Source organism: Gopherus flavomarginatus, chromosome 12 (genome assembly GCF_025201925.1).
Source record: "Gopherus flavomarginatus isolate rGopFla2 chromosome 12, rGopFla2.mat.asm, whole genome shotgun sequence".
Taxonomy (NCBI): Eukaryota; Metazoa; Chordata; order Testudines; family Testudinidae; genus Gopherus; species Gopherus flavomarginatus.
Window position 1 is genome coordinate 14,595,727 of NC_066628.1, and position 24,395 is coordinate 14,620,121.

Below are 24,395 nucleotides of genomic sequence, written 5' to 3' on the forward strand. Positions count from 1 at the left end.
TTCCATTATCTGGGTGCACAGTAAAATTGGAATATGGAAACACCTGAGCTATTTGAAATTCAGAGAAGTGAGTGCTATCCAGAACCATAAGGTCTGATCCAGTGCGGTTCTGAGTGTCCTGAGCAATTTGCAGGACTGGACCCTAAATAAAGACTGTGGAGTTTGTGTCTTTGTTATGGGTCTAGTCAAAGCCATAATTTGCATGGTGATTAAAGTATATGACTATGAAAAAGGCTATAAAGTATCACATACACTATTGGGTTCAGTGGGCATGCTATGGAGGGGGGCAGAAGAAGATGAAGGGAAAAGAAGGTGCTGTCTAGATAAGAATGGAGGGCTATCGGATTCAGAGGAACTTGAAGAAAGGGCAGAGCCTCTCAGCACCCACACATTCTTTGATCCTGAGTCCCATGTATCTGGAACGTGCTGACTCAACCCACAAGCTGTGCTGAATGCATCACAGGAGGAAGCCCTTTGATCTCCAAGCTTTATTGGACATGGAGCTAGCAGTTCCCTAGAGGCTGTTTATCAGCCAGGCTAGCTGTATGTATAAAATTAGAGGGATCCCTTGATGACTTGAGCTTCCACTTGAGACATGGACAAGTTCTGTGAGTGAAACTTCTCTTAAAACTTTTGCAGAGGGATGAGGATAGATTGTAGTTTTGGGAACATCTTACTCTATCAGTGATATTCTATCAACTTTTCCTTTTCACATCTTTCTTGTTCTCTTGTTATGGTGTCTTTCTTTCTTTCTTTCTTTCTTTCTTTCTTTCTTTCTTTCTTTCTTTCTCTCTCTCAGTCATTTTTCTCCCATTATCATTTATTTCACTTTAAGTGTGGCAGACAACAGCACTAATGGCATATTTTTGCTTACGCTTGGCCTCAGTTACACAGCAAAATCAATTGTATTGTGGTATGCTGGTGTAGTAGCTCTGCTCTATCCAAACTGAGAACCATTTTTTGTTTCAGACGGTGGAGGAAGTATATGGGGTGGGGGGCAGTTGTTCTAAGCCTTGTCTACACTACAGGGGAAATTTGATCTAAGCTATGCAATTTGAGTTACTTGAATAGTGTAACTCAGATCGACATAACTTAGATTTACTTACCATGGGGTCCACACTACACGATGTCAACGTAAGATGTGCTCCCATCGACTCCTCCTACTCTTCTCAATCTGGTGGAGTACAGGAGTTGACAGGAGAGCGATCTGTGGTTGATGCATTGATCACTGCTTGTCGATCCCCTGGTAAGGGTAGACAAGCCCTTAGATTTGATTTTGACCAAGGAAGGGGAATGAGATGCGAATGCAAATGTGGAAATCTAAATTAATTTTACAGCTGATGAAAATGTATCATATGTAGAATTACTCAGCAGAAAATTGAGTTGATTTCCAAATAAAAAATGTTTATGGGATTTTTTATTTGTTTAGAAAGTCTTTTTTAATAAAGACTGAATGCTGAATTGTTGTGGGGGGTTTCTATTTGTTTTCAAAAACTGAAATATTTTGGAAAAACTGAAAAATGATTATTTTTAGGGGTTTTGGCTTGGTTTTTGGTCAGTAAAACAGAACATTTCCACGAGCATTTCTGAGAAAAAAAATGCAACCAGTCTATTACAAAAAACAAACAAACAAACAAACAAACAAACACAAATTAAAAAACAAGATACAATTTTCTGTCTAGTACTAATTCTCTTTATTTCTGCAATGGGAAATTTTTATTTGAAAAGCCTTCGCTTGTGTCAGCGGGAAGGTTCTATCAGTCAACTGACTTCTTCTGTTACTCTTCCATAGTGCAAGATACCTGACTTGGTGGCATGAAATTTGGGAAGGGTTGATGCCAGATCCACACTTTGAGTGAGATTACTTATATAGACTTAGTTAAAGCGGATGATTAGGCTGTGACAATGAGAGACTCATGGTGTACGGTTACAGAGAAGAGGGAGAACATACAGCACTTGTAAGGACTTGCTGATGATAATGTGTTGATGATAATCATCCTCTCATTTGACCCTTGACAATGCAGTGAACCTAATGATCCAATGCTTGCGAGAGATCAAGGCTTTTATGAGAATTATCTGCTTGAGGTACATTTCAGATAAGAGAGAAATAGCTTTGGTAGGTTGGGGGAAGCAAACATAGGAATTGTTCAGCAGTATATCACTGCCCACAATGGAATTGAGTTGGACATAACTGGAAAAAATAATAAAAGAAATTGCAGGTGGTTGCTTAGGTCAAAGATTGCTGCTGGATGCTTAGCGGTCTGACATAGCCATTATATTTGTTTTCCTTTCCTCTTCTACTTGCTTCACTTGCCTGCAAACTATTTTCAAATCCATCAATAAAGCAAAAATGAAATTATGGTGACCATTCCCAACCCACGCATCCTTATGTCCCTTCTTCCAGGAATATTTTATGGTGTAGAGGGCTCCATACCATCCCCCAGGTGGCCGTTCTTTTCAGGAGCAAGTGAACGTGGAACTCATGTGGTGTGTAGGACTTTATTCTCCACTAGGATGAATTACATCCACATTGTTTTTATTTTCCCACCTGAGCTCTGAAGGCAAGCACTCCTGCTTGCCTGTTGGTGGATATAACCTCTGCCAAATAATCTCTGGTTGGTGTTTAGCTCTGGCAGACATCTCTAGTTCTGCAGTGTAATAGCAAATATATTGCTGGCATCAGAACTTTTCTCTCCAGCCCAATCATCTCCATGTCAGTTCTATTGCATACAAAAATAAGGAAAAGGATGCTGATAATTGCAGTGTAAGAAGAACCTAGGTGTAACTAATATAGCAATCTCCTGGACACACCTAATGGAATTAAGCAACAGTATTTTAGGAGTTCATTGTATAAAAAATGCAAATGTTTATGTATTGTTGTGGGATTGCAGGGGACATTTCTAGGGAGGAGACATGGTGAATGAAACTTTGATAAGTGTTGTGATCTTCAAAGGACCATTTGAAACAATGTGAATGTTAAAGTTAAGGGAGTTTCCCAGGAAATCCACAGGGGAAGGGTATGCAAATATAACACTTCCAGTTGGGCAAGTTCTCAGCCTTTTGAAGCTAAGCCCTGAGGAGGAAAGTGTTGCTACAAATTAACTATACCCATCTCAAAGACCCTGGCTGTATACAGGCTGGACTAAACTTTTAATGAGGGTGATTGTCCTGAGGAACAACTGTTATGAACTTGTGATCACAGAAACCTGTCTTGGTGGGTTTTGTAGGGCTGTTCACCTGCCCTTGCTGGAGTTAGTCTCTGGTAAGCTTACTGGCATGCATGTCTAAGTTCTTTTCTTGTTTTGAGTAGGTTTTCTCTGGTTATGTCTACACTTGCAATTGCACGACAAAACTTTTGCCTTTCAGAGGTGTTAAAAAACAACAACGCTGAAAGACAAAAGTATCCAACGACAAGTACTAGTGTTATCATAACCTATCATAACCTTAGTCCCAGATTTGGACCTTAGCGTCCAAAATATGGGGGTTAGCATGAAAACCTCCAAGCTTAGTTACCAGCTTGGACCTGGTACTTGCTGCCACCACCCAAAAAATTAGAGTGTTTTGGGGCACTCTGGTCCCCCTGAAAAACCTTCCCTGGGGACCCCAAGACCCAAATCCCTTGAGTCTCACAACAAAGGGAAATAATCCTTTTTCCCTTCCCCCCTCCAGGTGCTCCTGGAGAGATACACAGACACAAGCTCTGTGAAACTACACAGAGTGACTCCCCCTCTCCGTTCCCAATCCTGGAACAAAAAGTACTTTCCTATTCCCCCAGAGGGAATGCAAAATCAGGCTAGCAAATCCAACACACAGATCTCCCCGATTTCTTCCTCCCACCAATTCCCTGGTGAGTACAGACTCAATTTCCCTGAAGTAAAGAAAAACTCCAACAGGTCTTAAAAGAAAGCTTTATATAAAAAGAAAGAAAAATACATACCAATGGTCTCTCTGTATTAAGATGATACAATACAGGGTCAATTGCTTAAAAGAATATTGAATAAACAGCCTTATTCAAAAAGAATATAAATCAAAGCACTCCAGCACTTATATTCATGCAAATATCAAAGAAAAGAAACCATATAACTTACTAGCTGATTTCTTTGTCCTTACACTTAGAAACAGAAGACTAGAAAGTAGAAACTGCTTCTCCAAAGCTCAGAGAAAGCAGGCAGACAGACAAAAGACTCAGACACTAAATTCCCTCCACCCAAAGTTGAAAAAATCCGGTTTCCTGATTGGTCCTCTGGTCAGGTGCTTCAGGTGAAAGAGACATTAACCCTTAGCTATCTGTTTATGACATGCCCCCCAAATTGCAGACAGTGGGGAAGCTCACTGGCGGCGATTTCCTTCTAGAACTTGAAAATAAACAGATTAATACAACACATACACCTTTACATATACTCCTAAGTATATAACTAACAGACTTCTACATTTTAAGAACACTTTTTAACTACTGAATTCTGGGAAACTCTCACGGGAGAGTGCATCAGCTACTTTGTTAGAAGCTCCTGTGATGTGCTGAATTTCAAAATCAAAATCTTGGAGAGCTAAACTCCAACGAAGAAGTTTCTTGTTGTTCCCCTTGGCAGTATGAAGTCACTTTAGTGCAGCATGGTCAGTTTGTAGTTGGAACCGCCGTCCCCAAACATATGGGCGTAGCTTTTCCAGGGCGTACACAATGGCATAGCATTCCTTTTCACTGACTGACCAGTGACTTTCCCTCTCAGACAGTTTCTTGCTGAGAAACACGACAGGATGGAAGTTGTGATCTGTTGCTTCCTGCATGAGCACTGCTCCTATACCACGCTCAGATGCATCCGTGGTTACTAGGAATGGCTTGTCAAAGTCCGGGGCCCTGAGCACAGGGTCAGACATGAGCATCACCTTAAGCTGGGTAAAGGCCTTTTGACACTCATCAGTCCACTTAACTGCATTTGGCTGGGTCTTTTTGGTCAGGTCGGTCAGTGGGGCAGCGATTTGGCTGTAGTGTGGTACAAATCGCCTGTAGTATCCGGCCAAGCCTAAGAAGGATTGGACCTGCTTCTTGGACCGTGGGACAGGCCACTTTTGGATAGCATCCACCTTGGCCTGTAGGGGGTTTATGGTTCCTCGACCCACCTGGTGCCCCAGGTAAGTCACTCTGTTTTGGCCTATTTGACACTTTTTGGCCTTAACAGTTAGTCCTGCCTGCCTGATGCACTCAAAGACCTTTTCCAGGTGTAGTAGGTGTTCGGGCCAGGAGTCGGAAAAAATGGCCACATCATCGAGGTAGGCAACTGCAAATTCTCCCAGTCCAGCTAGTAGACCATCTACCAGCCTCTGGAAGGTGGCGGGTGCATTTCGAAGGCCGAAAGGAAGGACATTGAATTCATACACCCCCGCATGGGTGACGAATGCTGACCTCTCCTTGGCAGGTTCATCTAGCGGTACTTGCCAGTACCCCTTGGTTAAGTCTATTGTAGAGATGAACTGGGCACGTCCCAACTTTTCCAATAGCTCATCGGTACGTGGCATTGGATAGTTGTCCGGACGAGTTACAGCATTTAGCTTACGGTAGTCCACGCAAAAGCGTATTTCCCCATCTGGTTTGGGTACCAGAACCACTGGAGATGCCCATGCACTGGTAGATGAGCGGATTATACCCATCTGTAGCATGTTCTGGATCTCCCGTTCTATAGCAGCTTGGGCATGAGGAGACACTCGGTAGGGTGGGGTTCTGATTGGGTGAGCATTACCTGTATCAATGGAGTGGTATGCCCGTTCAGTCCGTCCTGGGGTGGCTGAGAACAATGGGGCGAAGCTAGTGCACAGTTCCTTGATTTGTTGCCGCTGCAGACGTTCCAGGGTGGTTGAGAGGTTCACCTCTTCCACGCCACCGTCTTTTTTCCCGTCGTAGTAGACACCGTCAGGCCACACAGCATCATCTCCCTGGACTGTAAACTGACAAACCTGTAAGTCTCTGGAATAGAAAGGCTTGAGAGAATTAACATGGTACACTTTAGGGTTTAGTGAGGAATTGGGAAATGCTATGAGGTAGTTTACAGCTCCCAGGCGCTCTTGGACCGTGAAGGGCCCTTCCCATGATGCTTCCATCTTATGGGCCTGTTGCGCCTTCAAGACCATAACCTGGTCTCCTACCTTGAAGGAACGTTCTCTGGCATGTCTGTCATACCAGGCCTTTTGCTCTTCTTGAGCATCCTTTAGGTTCTCTCTAGCAAGGGCTAAAGAGTGTCGGAGGGTGCTTTGTAGGTTGCTTACAAAGTCCAGAATGTTAGTTCCTGGAGAAGGCGTAAACCCCTCCCATTGCTGCTTCACCAACTGTAATGGCCCCTTAACCTCATGACCATACACAAGTTCAAATGGTGAAAACCCTAAACTGGGATGTGGTACAGCCCTGTAGGCAAACAGCAACTGCTGCAACACTAGGTCCCAATTATTGGAGAATTCGTTGATGAATTTTCGTATCATGGCCCCCAAAGTTCCATTGAACCTTTCCACTAGGCCATTGGTTTGATGGTGGTACGGGGTGGCAACCAAGTGATTCACCCCATGAGTTTCCCACAGTTTTTCCATGGTCCCTGCCAGGAAATCAGACCCTGAATCTGTAAGGATGTCGGAGGGCCAACCTACCCTGGCAAAGATGTCTGTTAGGGCCAGGCACACAGTGTTAGCCCTGGTGTTGCCTAGAGCTACTGCTTCTGGCCATCGGGTAGCAAAGTCCACTAAAGTCAGTACGTACTGCTTTCCTCTGGGCGTCTTTTTTGGGAAAGGGCCCAGAATATCCACAGCTACTCGCTGAAATGGGACCTCAATTATGGGGAGTGGCTGGAGAGGGGCCTTGACCTGGTCTTGAGGCTTTCCCACTCTTTGGCATACCTCACAAGACCGGACATACTTGGCAACGTCCTTGCCCATCCCCTCCCAGTGGAAGGACTTCCCCAACCGGTCCTTGGTTCTGTTCACCCCAGCATGGCCACTGGGATGATCATGGGCTAAGCTTAAGAGCTTCCCCCGGTACTTAGTTGGAACCACCAACTGTTTTTGCGGCTGCCATTCTTCCCGGTGTCCACCAGAAAGAATTTCCTTGTATAAAAGTCCTTGGTCTATAACAAACCGGGATCGATTAGAAGAGCTGAGAGGCGGTGGGGTGCTCCGTGCCGCCGCCCAAGCTTTCTGAAGGCTGTTATCCGCTTCCTGCTCAGCCTGGAACTGTTCCCTTGAGGCTGGGGTCACCAGTTCTTCCTCAGACTGTGGACTTGGGCTTGGTCCCTCTGGAAGCGATGTAGGTGATGGGGTTGTTTCCGTTGCTGGTGAACCGCTCTCCGCTGGTGCACCTGTGGGTATTTCAGGCTCTGGCTGAGCCTTTTGGGTATGGCTGTCTTTGGCTTCTGCCAGTTCTGGCTCGCTGGCGCCCTCTGGCGTTGAGTTTGAAGATGGGATTGCACTTGCTGGTGCTGGTTGCTGTTCCAGTTCCGGGCCTCGGACTGGAGGTGCTGTGGCTGTTTCAGTGGTTGGCATGGAATCCGGGTCCACTACCTCTGTCTGGGTCTCTGGTAACCCAGACGGGGCATCTGTGGACGGTTCAGGAACAGGAATGGGTCTGGAAGCTTGCCTGGTTTGGCTACGTGTAACCATTCCCACTCTCTTGGCCCGCCTCACCTGGTTGGCCAAGTCTTCCCCCAGTAGCATGGGGATAGGATAATTGTCATAGACTGCAAAAGTCCACATTCCTGACCAGCCTTTGTACTGGACAGGCAGTTGAGCTGTAGGCAAGTCTACAGCTTGTGACATGAAGGGGTAAATTGTAACTTTGGCCTTTGGGTTGATGAATTTGGGGTCAATGAAGGATTGGTGGATAGCTGACACTTGTGCCCCCGTGTCTCTCCACGCAGTAACCTTCTTTCCGCCCACTCTCAAATTTTCCCTTCGCTCCAAGGGTATTTGAGAGGCATCCGGGCCTGGGGATCTTTGGTGTGATGGTGGTGTAATGAATTGCACTCGCATGGTGTTCTTTGGACAGTTGGCCTTGATATGTCCCAGTTCATTACACTTAAAGCATCTTCCCTCTGATGGGTCACTGGGCCGAGGTGAGTTACTGGAGACTGGTGAGGTGGAAGGGTAGGGTATCTGTGGCTTTACTTGGGTGGTATGTGGGGTCTTTGGCTGTCCTCGGTTGTAGGGTTTATGGTCTGTGTGCCCCCTGGGGTAATCGTTCCCCTTGACAGTAGCTTTCTTGCTTTCTGCCAGTTCCATCCATTTGGCTCCAATCTCCCCCGCCTCAGCGATATCTTTGGGATTTCCATCTTGTATGTACCGTGTGATGTCTTCAGGAACACCATCCAAGAACTGCTCCATTTGTATGAGGAGGTGCAGTTCTTCCAAGGTTTGAATGTTGTTTCCTGTTATCCAGGCCTCATAGTTTTTTGCAATGTAGTGGGCGTGTTTGGGAAATGACACCTCTGGTTTCCACTTTTGGGTTCTGAAGCGCCGACGGGCATGATCTGGGGTTATCCCCATTCGGTATCTGGCCTTGGTTTGAAAAAGTTTATAGTCATGCATTTGCTGCTTAGGCATTTCAGCTGCCACCTCTGCTAAAGGTCCACTGAGCTGTGACCTCAATTCTACCATGTACTGGTCTTCGGGAATGCTGTACCCAAGACAGGCTCTTTCAAAATTTTCCAAGAAGGCCTCGGTGTCATCACCTGCCTTGTAGGTGGGAAATTTCCTGTGCTGTGGAGCAATAATTGGCGCCGGGTTGTTAGGGTTGGCTGGCACATGCAGCCCAGCTTTTGCCAACTCCAGTTCATGTTGTCTCTGTTTTTCCTTCTCTTCATTCTCTTTTTGGTGTTTTTCCATTTCTCGGTGGTGGGCCGCCTCCTCTTCTTCTTGCTTCCTTCTGTGGGCCAACTCTTCTTCTGCTTGTTTCCTTCGGTAGGCTACCTCTTCTTCTTCTAGTTTTCTTTTGTGTGCTGCCTCTTGGGCTGCCTGTTCTCTTTGGAAGGCTGCCAGTTTGATGCTTTCTTCCTTTTCTTTCATCTCCATCTCTTTTTGTTTTATTTCCAGTTGTCGCCTGTGTTCAGCTTCTTTGAATTGCTCTTCGGCCTCAATTTTTGCCTTAGAAGTCATGGTTCCTGTTTTCTTGGGTTGGGGTGCCCTCCGGTGTTTATCTTCTGCACTGCAGGCTCTGTTGCCTCCTGAAGTCTGCCTAGCAACAGTGCCTTTAGCTAATCTTCAATATTAAGTAAACCTGAAAAACCACTTTATTTGCATGCATATAGTGCTGGAACTTGCCTCCTAATGGGAGGGCTATTGCATGACAAAAGACCCTTAACAGTCTGGTAATGGCTTCTTGCTTAACATGCAAGCCACAAACTGCCAGAGAGAGCAGAAAAAAAAAATCTCTCTGGTTCCCTTTTAAAACCAACTGTTTCTCTCTGCTAAAAAGCCCTTAGCAGAGAAAAGAAAAATATAATATTCCTACTGGCTTCTGGATTCTGTCTATATCCCACCTGCTGCCACTCATATCATAACCTTAGTCCCAGATTTGGACCTTAGCGTCCAAAATATGGGGGTTAGCATGAAAACCTCCAAGCTTAGTTACCAGCTTGGACCTGGTACTTGCTGCCACCACCCAAAAAATTAGAGTGTTTTGGGGCACTCTGGTCCCCCTGAAAAACCTTCCCTGGGGACCCCAAGACCCAAATCCCTTGAGTCTCACAACAAAGGGAAATAATCCTTTTTCCCTTCCCCCCTCCAGGTGCTCCTGGAGAGATACACAGACACAAGCTCTGTGAAACTACACAGAGTGACTCCCCCTCTCCGTTCCCAATCCTGGAACAAAAAGTACTTTCCTATTCCCCCAGAGGGAATGCAAAATCAGGCTAGCAAATCCAACACACAGATCTCCCCGATTTCTTCCTCCCACCAATTCCCTGGTGAGTACAGACTCAATTTCCCTGAAGTAAAGAAAAACTCCAACAGGTCTTAAAAGAAAGCTTTATATAAAAAGAAAGAAAAATACATACCAATGGTCTCTCTGTATTAAGATGATACAATACAGGGTCAATTGCTTAAAAGAATATTGAATAAACAGCCTTATTCAAAAAGAATACAAATCAAAGCACTCCAGCACTTATATTCATGCAAATATCAAAGAAAAGAAACCATATAACTTACTAGCTGATCTCTTTGTCCTTACACTTAGAAACAGAAGACTAGAAAGTAGAAACTGCTTCTCCAAAGCTCAGAGAAAGCAGGCAGACAGACAAAAGACTCAGACACTAAATTCCCTCCACCCAAAGTTGAAAAAATCCGGTTTCCTGATTGGTCCTCTGGTCAGGTGCTTCAGGTGAAAGAGACATTAACCCTTAGCTATTTGTTTATGACAAGTGTGAACAGTACTTTGTCAGCAGGAGTGCTCTCCTGCCGACAACACAAATGCCACTCCTTATGGGATGGAAGTTTTTTGTCAGCAGGAGAGTCGACAAACAGCAGCTATGCTGTGCGACTTTTAGCAGCATGGCTGTAGGGACACAGCCATGTCACTAACAGCTGTGTAGTGTAGACATAGCCTCTGTAATGCTTTCAACTTAAGAATTAATGTACTTGTTTAGAAAGAGCTTTGTGGTGACTAGTGGACAATTATGCTGTTTATGATGTCTGAAGAGAAAGCAAAGTAGGATTGCTGGGCTGTCTGACTTGCTAGGGAATTCTCAGTGTAGGCAGGCAGCTGTGTAGCTTGGAAATACCCCAGTCAGGAAGGAGGAAGATGCAGGGTCTCCATCAAAGAGAGGTGATGTCTGGGGAGCTGTAAGCCTAAGGGTGGTGAAGGGGAAAACACAGTTGCAGTTGCCCCGATCTGTGACACACAATATTCAAGTATCAGGGGGTAGCCATGTTAGTCTGTATCCACAAAAACAAGAAGGAGTCCGGTGGCACCTTAAAGACTAACTGATTTATTTGGGCATAAGCTTTTGTGGGTAAAAAAACACTTCTTCAGATGCAGTAATGTTCATTGCCTTCAACCCAGATCTTCCTGAAGTCCTCACACTGCTACAGGAAATACATTAAATAAGTGTGTTTCTACCTGTGGAGACTCTAAATAATTCCTGGTGTCAAAGTGTTGGATACATTTTGTGCTCAATTACTTTCAGTCACTTTGAAATATATGGCTCCATCCTCACCCAGAGTGGTGGATTTGATGGTCAGACAATGCTGGCTTTTAAGGAAAAATTAAGAGTGCCTTATTCTTTCAAAACCACAAAACAAAAATTAAACTTTCCATTTTTTAAATTATATTTCAGTGCCGAAGAAAGGTTCTAGGAAACTGAATTCCTCCTCCTGACCGTCAAAACTGTGTCTACAGGACAGTTCCAACCATATTGGAAATTAAGTTATAACAGATTTGTTCCTAGACCTGTTTGTAACCTGGGTCCATTTGGTACTATAAAGGAGGCACTAACTGTGTCCCCAGACATGGAAGACAGCCCCCCTACATCTCTTCAATGACTCAGTTTTTGGTCTGAATTGAAGCTTGGACCAAACATAGCTTTTTGCCTTCCTGATTTGGGGGATCTCTGTCTGCCAGTGGTGTAAACTAAAGGAGGTTCAGAGTTGCTCCACTTTATGCCAACTGCCAAAGGAAAACTAGAGGAGGCTCAGACATCTACTTCATCACAGAAATTACAGAATTGTAGGGTTGGAAGGGACCTCAAGAGTTCTTCTAGTCCATCATCTCTGTGCTGAGGCAGCACCAAGTACACTTCAACTATCCCTGATAGATATTTGTGAAACCTGTTTTTAATAACCTACAACGGTGAGGATTCCACAACCTCCCTAGGTAACCTATGTCCTTACAGTCATGAAGTTTTCTTACTATCTAACTAAATCTCTGTTGTGACAATTCAAGCTGATTATTCCTTGTCCTTTTCTTTTCTTAGTGAACATGAGAACAATTGATCATCATCTCCTTCATAACAATCTTTTACATGTTTGAAGATTATTATAATGTTCCCCTCAGCCTTCTCTCCTCTAGAACAAACATGCTCTGTTCTTTCAACCTTTCCTCATAGCTCAAGTTTTCTTACCCTCTTATCATTCTCGTTGCTCTGCTCTGGACTCTCTCTCATTCATCCAAATCTTTCTTAAAATGTGGTGCCCAAAACTGGTCACAAGTGCCAAGCACAGCAGAACAATCGGCTCCCGTATCATATATCCAACATGCCTGTTAATACAGAATGACATTTGCCTTTTTACATTGTTGACTCATATTCAGTTTGTGATCCATTATAACCCCTCAGATCCTGTTCTGAATTATTGCTACCTAGGCAATTTTCCCCCATTTTGTATGTGTACATTTGATTTTTCCTTTCTAAGTATAGTACTTTGCACTTGTCTTTATTGAATTCTTTCAGACCAATTTACCAAGATCATTTCAATTTTCCAATCCCATCCTTCAAAGTGCTTTCAGCCCCTTCCAGTTTGGTGTCATCTGTCAATTTCATAAGCATAATCTCTACTCCATCATCCAAATCGCTGATGAAAATATTATATAGCACAGTACCACACAAAGACCGCCACAGGACTCCACTGGATACATCCTCTCAGTCTCACAGCAAACCATTGATTCATAGATTCATAGATTCTAGGACTGGAAGGGACCTCGAGAGGTCATCGAGTCCAGTTCCCTGCCTTCATGGCAGGACCAAACACTGTCTAGACCATCCCGGATAGACATTTATCTAACCTAATCTTAAATATTTCCAGTGATGGAGATTCCACAACCTCCCTAAGCAATTTATTCCAGTGTTTAACCACCCTGACAGTTAGGAACTTTTTCCTAATGTCCAACCTAAACCTTCCTTGCTGCAGTTTAAGCCAATTGCTTCTTGTTCTATCCAAAAAAAGTGGCATCAGGAAACACACTGAACGTATACTGAAACACTGCAAGCGTGTATTCCCACAGGCAGACCCCTTCCTTGTACACTTTAAGTACAGTTTTTCAACCAGTTCTGCACTGACCTTATATTCATTTCACTTAGACCATATTTCCCTAGGTTTTTTTTCATGAGAATGTCATGTAGGATTGTGTCAAAAGCCTAACAAAATTCAAGATATATTATGCCATGACTTGCAAGATACATTTATTTCAGTGGCCAGTGGCCCACAGAGACTGTCAGAGAGCTCTAGGGTATAAAGTTCACCTCTTTTTTGTTCAACAGTGCTGCCTACACTAGCATGGGAAGAAAGGGTGGTGTGGGTGCTGCTAAGCTTGCTCTGAACAATACAATAGAAAGATCTAAAGATTGTTGATTTGATCTTTTAAAGCTCTAACTGGATTGGGAATTGGATATGTGATGAACCACATCGTTTGCTGTCTGACACTTAAACAGCTGTGCTCAGCAGGAGTGGGAACTCCTTTGTGCTCTGTGAGAGGGGAAATCTGAGATTTATATGTTGGAAAAACAGAAGAAAAAATTGTCCTGCACCATGGAAAGGAAAAGCAGAACTGAGTTTTTAAATGTTGTGAAGAATACTCAGGTTCGGTTCCTCAATTCAACCCATGAGGCCAAGTCTTGAAGACCTTGTTATCAATCGCATCGCATGAATTTGTCTTGCACCATTCCCTCACAGGACAGCCAGCCCCCATATCATCAGTTCTCTGTGGGAGGCACAAATTTAAATGTATCTGTGAAGGCCAGGATCCTCAATGTAGAAAATGTTTGAATGGGCCATGTGATATTTTAGTTTAGAAGAGCGCATCAACTGTTAGAGGATTTGAGTATTAACTTCCCTTCCCTTCGCTTATATGCTCATTGCATTTTATCATAATAACTCTCCTAGTTTGTTAATACAACTGAGCTCCACATTTGAGGGAGTCAGCCTCTTCCTTAAGCTAAGGCGCATCATGTCAGTGATATTACTGAGCTCCATGTTCTAAGAGAAAAAGATGCCTTCACCTTTTGTGTCATCTGTTTTTTTTTGTATATCTGTCTCTAGTATTTCTTCAGCTCTTAGTCCTTGTGACATTCCCGAGCTTGGAGAGTCTGCCTGGCAAACTGAAGAAGTGGGAACAATGCTTCGATGACCCTGACTATGGTGAACTGGTGGATATTGCCAAAAACGGATTGGAAAGAAAGTGTAATTCAAAGAAGGTGGTGATTGTTGGGGCAGGAATCAGTGGACTCACAGCTGCCAAATTGTTGAGAGATGCTGGTTGTGAGGTAATTCTGTCAACTGAGAGGAGCCAGAGAAAGGCCAGGGAATCAGCGCTCCCTTGAAATAGTCTTATCATTTCTTTTTCATAGCATTAACAATGTAGAAGAACCAAAGGAGATGACCTTAAGTAAGCTGAGTGAACAAAGAAAGGAGGAAGATGGTAGAATATTTATTTTTTTATTTCCAGACAAAAAGTTAATTGACTTAAACTTAAGGTTGTTAGAGGAATAACAACATAACCAAAAGAAAAAATAATAATGCTGTAACAAATAAGCCCTGCAATCCCTGTATTTTATGAAGATGGTGATTACTTAAGGAAATGTTCCAAAAGACTCAAACACTTCACCTTAACCCCTTTATAGGCCACATGTTTCCAACAAAATTTTCTATGTGTGAAAATGGATATTAGCCATCCCATAACAACCTCACTTTGCAACCTTGCCTTTCTTGTTTGTTTTGTTTTTCCAAGGAGCTACTCTCTTGGCCTTCCTGTAGGCCTTGAGAAAGACTGAAATCCACTATCCCCCTACCCGCTGCCTACACATCCACAACTCTCCCTCTAGAGAGCACCCAACAACTACAACCCCCTACCCAAGCCTGGAAAAATCAACAGAGATCCGTTGTGCACTTATGCGTTAATTGCTTAGTTGTTATACTAAACACTCTATCATTTAAAATCTGGTATTTACAATATATTGGAAAGGCTACTATTAGTGTAAAAACCACCATATTAGAATCTGACCCTTGAGCTCTCAGCTTAGGAATACATTTCTGTTTGAAAAACTGCTTGAGCACATATCTACTTTAAGCACATGATTACTTTGAGCACATAATTACTTTGAGCACATGCTTAAATCCTAGGGTGTTCAAATTCAAGTTTAGTATATACTTACTTGCTTTCCTGAATCAAAGCCCGGGTGCTTACTTACTGTCCAAAATTACTTTTATAAAATATTAATTTTATTTCTGTGATGATCAAATCACCCTTTACCATACAAGAGAGAAATATACTGACAAAGGATTGAAAATGAGGGCCTGTGTTCCATGTTCCTAGGTTCTAATTCTGGAAGCCAGTGGCCGCTTGGGAGGACGCATCGAGACCTATCGAGAACGAGATTGGTACATGGATCTGGGACCCATGCGTTTGCCAAAGCATCACAGGTAATATACAGTTCACCCTGCTCAGCCACCAACCTTGTTCAGAATAGTGGAAATCCCATTTTAAAGATTTTTTTTGATAATTCCTAGGGGAAAAAATCTTTGGAGGTGCAGATTTGAATAGTTAAAATGGGCCTGTACTCTCTCGTGTGGACTACAAGCACTGCTTTGAATCATCAGCCTATCTGCAGGAAGGAGAAAAATTGGAGCTATTACTCTTTGCACAAAGGAGCTGGGAGTGGATGGGCAGAAGCAGAGATTGGGTTTAGTAGTGGCTCGCTACTGCACCAGCCAGTGCAGCTAAATGACCAGAAAGATCCCAGGGCCCAGGACTGCTCCAAATTAATTCCCGCAGAAGCAAAAGGGGAACCAAAGATTTGGCTGTGGCTGCTCAGGCAGTCTCAGACAGACATTTCATTTCAAGCCAGCCAACCAAATTGAAACATTTTTATTTGGGAATGTCTAGATGTTTTGACATTTATGTTCAGAACCTTTCATCGCATTCTGGGATGAAAACAACATGAAAATAATCAGAGTAGCAGCTGTGTTGGTCTGTATGAGCAAAAAGAACAGGAGTACCTGTGGCACCTTAGAGATTAACAAATTTATTTGAGCATAAGCTTTCATGGGCTACCGCCCACTTCATCGGATGCATAGAATGGAACATACGGCAAGAAGATATTTATACATACAGAGAACATGAAAAGGTGGAAGTACCCATGCCAACTGTAAGAGGCTAATAAATTAAGAGAAGCTATTATCAGCAGGGGAGAAAAACTTTTGAAGTGATAATCAAGATGGGTCCATTTTGGACTTTGATATGAAGGTGTGAGGATACTTTAACAGGGGGAAATAGATTCAATTAGTGTAGTGATAGAGCCATTCCCAATCACTGTTCAAACCTAAGTTAATAGTATCTAGTTTTCATAACTATATACAAACTATTGCATAACTGTATGCAAACTAGATACTATTAACTTAGGTTTGAACAGAGACTGGGAATGACTTCGTCATTACACTGATTGAATCTATTTCCCCCTGTTAAAGTATCCTCACACTTTCATGTCAACTGTCCAAAATGGGCCATCTTGATTATCACTTCAAAAGTTTTTCTCCCCTACTAATAGCTTCTCTTAATTAATTAGCCCCTTACAGTTAGTATGAGTACTTCCACCTTTTCATGTTCTCTGTATGTATAAATATCTTCTTGCTGTACGTTCCATTCTATGCATCTGATGAAGTGGGCTGTAGCCCACGAAAGCTTATGCTCAAATACATTTGTTAGTCTCTAAGGTGTCACAAGAATTCCTGTTCTTTTTATGAAAAGATCAATATTTCTCTCAGGATAGAATAACAGTTTTCACAAACAGATCTGCTTACGAGTCTGCTGCTGTCTTACCCTGTAACTCAACCACAGCAGGGTTTTGTTTTCAATCCTTAGGTCTCAGGTTCAGTCCCTGCAGGTACACCCCCTAGTAGTGTTATTACAAATACATCTGTATATCTGATTTTTTTTTTGCTCTGACGAATTTTAGGAATGGGACGCTTTTGCTGTCATGTGTCTTGTAATGAGTGAAAAAGAGTCTGATTTTACAATTAATAGGTGTAATACTTGATCATCATGTGTAATCATTGAAGTAAATGGGACCGTTCTGATTGGAAGAGATGGTCAACATTTTTCAAGCAAAAAGTATTTTTCAGTGAAAAATGGCATTTGCCGTTTTTTACCAAAGTTTTTCATGACACATTTACCTAATTTTTTTATTGGAAACATAAATCATTATTTAAATACTTATCAATGTTGCTCATTTACTGAAAACTTGGGTTTGTAGTACATTTCCCCCCCATTTTTTTAATTAAAAAGTTGTGAAATTGAGCCTGATGTGAACCCTACAAAACTGAAATAAAGTCAATATTTCAAAAATTTTCACAATTGAAAAAGGTTTACAGCACTAGTTGCATGAGTGTCTTCAGGTGAAATATATCTTTAGGGTCATATACCCACAAATAATTTCAGTTACATAGGTAGGAGCCATCTGATTTTTGTTAGAGGATCATATATGAGCATATAACATTCTTTCACATTTTTAACGTTTTCTTTTTTTCTCCTCTTTCCTTTATCTCTAGGATTGTGCTTGAATTTATTAAACAATTTAAACTTAAACTGAATACATTCTATAATACTGATGCAAATAGCTGGTATTTGGTTAACAATGTCAGAGCAAGATATAAAGATGTGGAACAAAACCCTAATATCTTGCAGTACCCCGTGCATCCCTCAGAGAAGGGAAAATCTGCCACTCAGCTTTATGAGCAGACACTGGATAAGGTATGTGTGTTGTGGAATGGACTCATGTACTGTAGGTAGGTCTTCACTTCAAAGTTAGCATGGGCTGTTCATCCTATTTTGGCCCTAAACCTGTCTCATCCACCCACACAAAACCATCTTGCTCAAGCTGAAGAGTCCTTTCAACCCAGGCTAGCTGGCAGAGCTTGGGTTTTAGGTGCTGACATGCCTGAGAGACAGTGCTTAATTTGTGCCAGGGCTTGCCAAGACTGAGCCCTGGCACCTCTAGGCTAAGAAGGTGATAACTCTGGCATTACTGGGCTTGCTACCTCAGTTATGAATGTAAAAAAAATTGCTTGAACATTTCATTAAAAATTAAGCCCTGCTGAGTAGGAGTAGTTAGAACACACCCCTCTCCTTGGCATTTTCCATTGGCTCATTTAGGTGACTTGGCAAGCTAGCTTTTGTGGTTCCCATTCTTGGATGTTACCTCCTTCCATTCATCAGGTAGGAACCTGAGCTTCTAACTCAGACTTTGTGAACCCTAGTGCATTTCTAGGCACCTACTTGTTAGGTATTGCAATGCTGAGCATGCAATTCCTAAGTCCCTCTGGGAATCTAGGCCCAGATGTTTAACGATAACTGACTGAGGAGCCTACATCTCATATTCAAAAGGGATTTAGGCACTTAGGATTCCCATAGACCAGGGGTTGGCAACCTTTCAGAAGTGGTGTCCCGAGTCTTCATTTATTCACTCTAATTTAAAGTTTCGTGTGCCAGTAATACATTTTAATGTTTTAAGAAGGTCTCTTTCTATAAGTCTATAATAGGTAATTAAACTACTGTTGTATGTAAAGTAAATAAGGTTTTCAAAATGTTTAAGAAGCTTCATTTAAAATTAAATTAAAATGCAGAGCCCCCCAGTCCAATGGCCAGGACCCGGGCAGTGTGAGTGCCACTGGAAATCAGCTTGCGTGCCGCCTTCGGCACATGTGCCATAGGTTGCCTACCCCTGCCATAGACAGTCAATGGGATTGAGATGATTAAGTGTGGGATTCACAAAGATATTTAGGCTCCTAACTCCAATAAATTACAAAAGGAGTTAGGTACTTAAATCACTGTGTCAATCACACTGTCTCAAAATGAGACTTACTCTCCTAAATCAGTGCATCAATGAGCACAGCAATGTTTTTCAAAATGTGGGCTCTAGTATGTAGTGGTTTTTTCACAAGACCGACTTACTTAACTCCCACTTATTTTAATGACAATTAGATTCCTAAATGCTTTGCGAATCCCAACCCAACATACTTTCAAAAATCCCAGCAGATGGTTATTGGCATCTCTGGATGCCTAAATACCTATGAAAATCTGCCCTCCTTCCCACCCCCGGTACCTAAGTCACTTATGAAAATGAGAATTAAGGCCCCAAATTAATGTATCAGAGGGGTAGCTGTGTTAATCTGGATCTGTAAAAGCAGCAAAGAGTCCTGTGGCACCTTATAGACTAACAGACATATTGGAGCATGAGCTTTCGTGGGTGAATACCCACTTCATCACATGCATCCGACAAAGTGGGTATTCACCAATGAAAGCTCATGCTCCAATACATCTGTTAGTCTATAAGGTGCCACAGGACTCTTTGCTGCTTTTACAAATTAATGTAGGCACTAATGAAAGGTTTCCCTTTGGTCTATTTCTTTTTATATTTTAGAAAGTCTGAGTGAAAGCAGTTCAGTTAGTTAGAGAACTGTAGAAATGGAAAACAGAAAGCTACCTTACCCTTATTAAAAAGATCTTGTTAACAGCTCTTTCACCTGAGAGGTCATTCCATATCCCTCCCCCTTGTTCGTATGCACTAGGATACTGTCTTTAATATGGCCCTACAAAATTCATGATCCATTCTGGTCAATTTCATGGCCATAGGATTTGAAAATTAGTCAGTTTCATGTTTGCAGATGTTCATGTCCCTCCCCAGCGCAGAGGAGACTAGCAACGGAGCCAAGGGCCAGTAAGAACCCTGTCCCTCCCTCTGATTCCACTGTCCATGACACATTTTTTGTGTCTGTGAATTTGGTACAATCCTAGTCTTTAAGTACATAATCACATATGGGTAGGGTGGAGGGGGAAGGGGAACCTTTAAAGGCAGAGCCATGATCATGAAACAAATGACTGTTTTCTTGGTTGCTCCCCAGGTGACAACAGACTGCGATGCTCTGAAAGAGAAATATGACTCCTTTTCCACCAAGGTAATTGAAGTTGGCATTCCAGTATCTTTGAATCTAAATGTTTCTAGTTTCCTAAACCTTTCATTGCATTAGCCAATAGAACTCCTTGTGGTATAGATCTTGCCACATGCACACAGTCATGGTAGGAGATAATGCATCGGACTTCTCCTAAAGATCCTGGCTGGGCAGAGGTAGTACATTCTACTCATGGGTCTTTAGGGGGCACCACATACTTCGCCTTTTGGTCTTCCTGGCTCTGCTTTCTGGCAAGATGAGGGCAGGGACATGGATCCATGTTATCTCTGCTTCTCTCTACCCAAAACACCAACCCACAGAAAGTGAGCAGTCTTGGTGCTCCCATACACCCAGTGTTTGAGTCATGAAGACAGGACTCTCCTCCACTCCTCTGTAAAAGATTTAGCATCTCTTTTTCCCATCCCAGCTGACATCCAGTTTTGTATCCTCATCCACAGTTATTTGAATGAGACAACCTTCCTCTGTTTCCCTCCCACTGTTACTTTTACCCTATGGGAGGTGTTGTCTGGACCATAGTTCTCTAATCCAAGGTAATTAAACTGTGGTATGGACAGTATGGATGAAATCCTGTGCTCATTGAAGTTAATGGCAAAGCTCCCATTGACTTCACTGAGATCAGGATTTCATCCTGTGAATGGAAAGGGGTGAGGGATTGTGTCTTGAAAGTGAGCATCAACCTTACTTTAATGATTGGTTACGATGAAGCAGACAAATCACACAGGGGGGGTAGTGAATAGGTTCGACCACTGCCCATCCCTAATGCATACTGAATAATTTCTGTGCTCATCTGCAATGGAATATCTCTTCAGCTGTTATTTCTAAATAAGGATATAATATGCATGCACCTTCCACCCTCTCCACTCTTCCCCACCCAGGAGTATTTAATTAAAGAAGGACATTTAAGTAGAGGAGCCATCGACATGATTGGTGACTTGCTGAATGAAGATGGTAGATTTTACATGTCATTTCTTTACTCAGTCATGGCTCATGTTACCTTCTCCAACAGCAGGTGAGAAGAAATGCATCTATTTACTTGCTTTATATTTGGAAGAACATGTGCCTGTGGTAGGATCTGTCTATCTAACCATCCATTTTTAAATATCTCTGCAACCTCATTCTATTTCATCCATCTATCATCCCTTCTATCAATGAAGCTGGCACTTTCTTTCACAAAGGCACTGTTGATCTCAGTAGTCACAGAGGGTATGTGCATAATTCATTAGCCATGAAGTGCAAAGGTCCCTTCACACAGAGTGAGCAGGACACTACTGAAAGAGTCCATGGCTTCTAGCTGGGTGGGTTCCTATGGAATTCAATAATTAACTCAAGAGCGTATGTGCTATGGGCATATCGGGGCAGAGCTCTGTTGTATCTCACAAACCCTTTTGTTAAATGACCTCAAATTAAGATCACTAATTCTACCCACAATCCTATAAAACATACTTAATTCCAAGGCAATGTGAGTAACCATGAGGTTCTAGAGCATTTGGAAGAGTGAATCTTTAATCATAGAACTGGTCTTCACTGTAACTGCAGCAGACCTGGCACTCTGCTAGAAGATGGAGTTGGAGAATCAGTGGAGAGTAGCTTGTATCTTCAGCTGTGAAGCTCCTTACAGCTCTCCTCATAATTCTTCTTCTTGTGAAATTAATTCCCATAACTTGTCAGAGGATGTCATTGTTTTACCATAATCTCTTTTCCCTCTTTCTTTCAGTTTCTATGAGATAACGGGGGGATTTGATCAACTTCCTAATGCTTTCTACCAGTATGTTCATGGGAATATTCAGTTTCACTCTGCAGTAGTGAAGATACTAACCAAGGGTGACCAAGTGATAGTGTCTTACCGTAAGGCAAACACATCGGACCTCCTATCTGTGACAGCCGATTATGTCCTTGTCACAACCACGGCAAAAGCCGCACGGCTCATTAAATTTTCTCCACCTCTTTCTCCTCTCAAGACCCATGCCCTGCGCTCCATTCACTACACAAAGGATGTCAAGATTGCTTTGGCCTGTACGAAAAAGTTTTGGGAGAAGGATGGAATCCATGGTGGGAGATCAATCACTGATCGCCCATCCAGATTCATCTACTACCCCAGCCACAATTTCCCCAGTGGCCTGGGCGTGATCCTGGCTTCCTACACTTGGGGGGATGATGCTGAATTCTTTATTCCCCTTAGTGATGAAAAATGTGTTGATGTAGTGCTGGAAGACCTGGCAAAAATCCACCAGCTGCCCAAAGATTATATCCAGCGTGTCTGCAATAAATATGTGATCAAGAAATGGGGCCTGGACAGATATTCCATGGGCTCATATGTTTCCTTCACGCAGTATCAATATGTCGACTACTCCAAGGCTCTGTTTCAGAATGAAGGGAGAATCCATTTTTCAGGAGAACTCACGGCCCAACCTCATGCCTGGATTGACACCGCTATGAAATCTGGTTTGAGAGCAGCCAGGAACATCCATGCTGTTATTAACGCCTCACCAAGGCAGCAGCAACATGAGCTGAAGGAAAATGAACTTTAATCAATTCAATAACCATAATAGTGAGGGTGTTTGGGGAAGGGACAAATGAACCAACTAGCACTTGGGGAACTAGAAATTGTACCACTAATCACCATGCACTACTCGATTGTTACTTGAGGTTCAGCCCTGAAGGGGAGGTGCATAAATTGCCTGCACCAACATTAGATTGTTACTCACATTGCTGAGCAGCCCCAATCACTCTGCTCAGCTCCCAGAGGGTGAAGCCGAGGTTGTGCCCAGTCCCTGCCCAGTCCCCTTGCACCCACATGCTCTAGGAAGATGATAAGTGAGCAAGTAGCCTTCACTTAGTCCTAGGTCTGGGTGTCCCATGCAGGAGTGTGAAGGGGATTCTGACTCCCCCTGACCTGATCAGTCACATAATCTGAACCACATCCTACATAGCATGGAAACTGTGGTTGTTCTGCCTCCCTTTTCTGGAGCCAGCCACAAGTCCAGCCCTTGCTGATCCCATCAGCCACCTCAGCACTCTCCAAAGGAATAGCTGCACGGAACATCATATGTCCTTGTCTCCAAACCAGTGGCAAAGTCTCTGCACTCCCTTGGAGATCCTTGCAGAAAAAAATGTTTCTTGGGGTCCCTCCTGGGATGGCATAAGCAGCTCTGCATCGCACTCCATTCAGGTCTCTGCCTCACTGACCCAATCTGTCCATTGGTGAAAAGTAGTGTGATTATGACCCTGGTCTTTCCATGATCCACCTGTGTGGAAGACTGTGTGATGTATATAGATGTTGACTATCTCTTGAATATATTGTTAATAACTACATGCCCTTGTGGTTTGCAAGGTTAAAATATGAATCTGTTCTTCTCTCAGTTCCACAGCAAAAATTTGCACCATCCCATTTTACCCCAACATCATGCTTAGCCACTTCTAACTCTAGCTAGAACATTAAAACAACAGGTGAACAATGCTTCACCTCCCAGTGTATGAAACATATTCTCTAAGGAATCCCAGAAAAATTTAAATTGGTACTGAATCAATCTCCATTCTACCCCCAAAGATTAAAAGCTGGGATATTTAATTAATATTGTCAAACTACTGTTAGTTACTGGGACAGAAGAGTCTCAGAAATTTAGATATGGATGAGATTCCTTTTTCTGCCCTGTAGTTAGTTGAAACACCCTCCCTGAAGATTGACAATTAAGCATAAAATTCTGTTTTCCTAAACATTGGCCCATTGAGTCCTCTGAATCAAAGAAGTCCCAGATATGTGAATGGGAACTGTAGATCTGAATTGACTAGAAGAAACTTGCTGTTTAACCCCAGGAAGCAGGAAGAAGATGAATAGATCAAATGTCCTGATACCCCCTGTTTTTCACTACAAATTAAAAAAAACAAAACAAAATAAACAAACAAAACTCTACTCTTGTCTTCCTTGTGCATCTGATATGCCAGCTCTGCATGTGGCTAATCTGCCTTGTTCCTCCAACAGGCTCTTTTATTCTGTTCTAAACACCAAAAGATGTGAAATGAAATGTATCTGATATCATCCTTGTAATGCATTTTTGGCACTTCCCCTCCCTTTCTCTGCCGCCCCCATCCTTTCTTCTCTGCTTTCTAATTAAAAGCTCTATGGGAGGGATAGATCAATGGCTTGAGCATTGGCTTACTAAACCCAGGGTTATGAGTTCAGTCCTTAAGGAAGCCATTTAGGGAACTGGGGTAAAATTGTTTGAGAATTGGTCCTGTTTTGAGCAGGGAGTTGGACTAGATGAGCTCCTTAGGTTCCTTCCAGCCCTAATATTGTATGAAAGGGTACAAAAGTGAGTATAGAAAAAAACAAATTCTGGGGGTGAAATATACTAGAAAGTAGAGGAAATGGGCAAAATAGTATTCTTCAACTTTTTGTTACAACTTCTCTATCAGATGATGAGGATAGCTAATGTGACATCATTTAAAAAAAAAAACTCCAGAGGCAATCCTGG

General features: G+C 42.7%; 1 protein-coding gene across 1 annotated transcript; it reads left to right on the forward strand.

Moving 5' to 3' along the window:
* The first annotated feature begins 1,107 nt into the window (after nucleotides 1-1,107).
* LOC127033172 (L-amino-acid oxidase-like) lies at nucleotides 1,108-22,451 on the forward strand. Its single transcript, XM_050920970.1, has 7 exons — nucleotides 1,108-1,246; nucleotides 13,999-14,222; nucleotides 15,272-15,378; nucleotides 17,503-17,704; nucleotides 19,855-19,908; nucleotides 20,799-20,932; nucleotides 21,638-22,451. The coding sequence occupies exons 1-7, from the start codon at nucleotides 1,108-1,110 to the stop codon at nucleotides 22,449-22,451; spliced, it is 1,674 nt and encodes a 557-aa protein (XP_050776927.1).
* Nucleotides 22,452-24,395: the final 1,944 nt, after the last annotated feature.

What these genes read in the sequence shown, in the direction of transcription:
- LOC127033172 (XM_050920970.1), top strand. Translation starts at nt 1,108, where the DNA reads ATGGGGTCCACACTACACGATGTCAACGTAAGATGTGCTCCCATCGAC. An exon ending in ATGACTCCTTTTCCACCAAG is followed by an intron (nt 19,909 to 20,798) that starts GTAATTGAAGTT and finishes TTCCCCACCCAG; the next exon opens with GAGTATTTAATTAAAGAAGG. An exon ending in GTTACCTTCTCCAACAGCAG is followed by an intron (nt 20,933 to 21,637) that starts GTGAGAAGAAAT and finishes TCTTTCTTTCAG; the next exon opens with TTTCTATGAGATAACGGGGG.